The sequence below is a fragment of the Amphimedon queenslandica genome, unplaced genomic scaffold (genome assembly GCF_000090795.2).
Source record: "Amphimedon queenslandica unplaced genomic scaffold, v1.1 AMPQUscaffold_13203, whole genome shotgun sequence".
Taxonomy (NCBI): Eukaryota; Metazoa; Porifera; class Demospongiae; order Haplosclerida; family Niphatidae; genus Amphimedon; species Amphimedon queenslandica.
This window is the reverse complement of record NW_003546561.1, coordinates 92,618-94,266: the sequence shown is the minus strand read 5'-3', so window position 1 is coordinate 94,266 and position 1,649 is coordinate 92,618. Positions and strand designations below refer to the sequence as shown.

The window sequence follows — 1,649 nt, the reverse complement described above, 5'->3', positions numbered from 1 at the left end:
GCTGATTTGAGGAGAGTGCTAGCACTTGGTGGTATTAAAGACAAAATTTCCTGAGTCTACCTCATAGACCTCAGTACCAAATTTAGACTGAGAGGGTTTGGGCCAGAGAAGGTCTAAAGTAGTGCTGGAGTCACCAAACACGAGACGAAGAGAAACAGCAAAGAGAAAGACCAAGAGAAATCGAGCCATTTTGTCGTGGTTTGAAGCATGCTATAATTATTTTAATTAAACCAAACATAGACAAGAAGACAATAGCAGTTGTTCATCAAAAATTGCTTCAAGGTCCATGCCACTCATCATTGCAATAACTGGGACCAACTGGTTCAGCACGAATACCACGACTATAAACGGAAAAGAAATTTATCTATCATTATTATTATTACTAACGTCAGTAGTCTGCAGCGTTGATTCAATAGTCTAGTCCTTGCCCCATTGACATCAGTGACTGTCTTTGGACTCCATAACCTCTCACCCACTGCACATGCTCTTGGCCTGAAAGATTGAATAAACACACAAGATTAAAATATAGATTAAAAATTAATGTCAGGTTTAGCAGTTAGCGGTAACTGCAAAGTGCAAAGTACAATCAACTTACCACATTCTTGACATAAAGTTTGTAGAATCAACCCATTCTCCCCAGAGGCAAGCATGGCCACCGACTACTAGAGAGTTTTGATCATCAGTACCTGTCAAATAAACTCAGCGTATTCATAATATATTAGAATAGGAAGTTAGGAACGTCTATCATTGTGTTTCATATGAACTCTTGATGAAATTAAGAACAAAGACTAACCATTAAAATTTTGAGGATCACAACTGTAATACTGTAAAAAAAGAAAAGAATCAAGATATGTTATTTTAGTAATGAAAAACATGAGTTTTTGGTCTGATTTTTTAGCCACTTAAAAAATTCATAAAAAATTAATTTTGAACATAATTACCTTAAACTTTCTACACAGCATAAGTACAAGTATATGTATCAGGAAGAATTATAAAATTGAAGAATTCTCTTCTTTTAATTTTGGCAAAATTTGGCTAAATTATAATACAGGGACTTTTGCATGATTTCTGAGCAACTTTAACATTTATAAAAATCCACACAAGAACATGTATTATTTACACTCTTCCAGTCTTCTCCATAACTAATGCGGTTCAGATACCAACAGGTTGACAGGATCACATTATAACCAGCTTTAGTTACAGCATCCATTTCCTTCTCCCAGCCTGCCTTCCACACATCAATAACTGTATCCATTTTGATCTGTAAAACATTAAAAATAGTAAATTATCATAAAAACCAGTACTAATATACCTTTAGTCCATTGTCAAATATTTCTTGCCACACAACATAACTCTTATTCAGTTTATTAACCAAATCAATCAAACTGAGGAAATTGCAATAGAAATACAATCATTCATTCAATGCTAATGGTTCTCACTTGTTTTCATAATATTCCTCAAGTTTAGCATAATCAGTGTAACCCATTTTCTTCATCCATGCTTGTATGTCAGGATTACCCTGCCTGCATAAAACTAGCTAACTAATAATGGCAATAGTCTTTACTTACCAGCAACTGAATGAGACCTCATCTCCTCCCAAATGAATGTAATTGTACAGGGAAAACATTATCAATTTCCTGATAAAGAGA

General features: G+C 34.4%; 2 protein-coding genes across 2 annotated transcripts in view; both read right to left on the bottom strand.

Moving 5' to 3' along the window:
* Positions 1–1,649, bottom strand: part of LOC100641092 (beta-hexosaminidase subunit beta-like) — a 6,181-nt gene that overhangs the window by 2,988 nt on the left and 1,544 nt on the right. The gene's annotated exons all lie outside the window — the stretch shown is intronic.
* Positions 189–1,649, bottom strand: part of LOC100640844 (beta-hexosaminidase subunit alpha-like) — a 9,248-nt gene continuing 7,787 nt past the window's right edge. The window contains exons 12-14 of the mRNA XM_020000275.1: positions 596–686; positions 388–492; positions 189–341 (exon numbers count right to left, since the gene is read on the bottom strand). Of these exons, the coding sequence (XP_019855834.1) occupies positions 278–341; positions 388–492; positions 596–686 (260 nt within the window). The 3' untranslated portion in view covers positions 189–277. The remainder of the gene's footprint in view (positions 342–387; positions 493–595; positions 687–1,649) is intronic.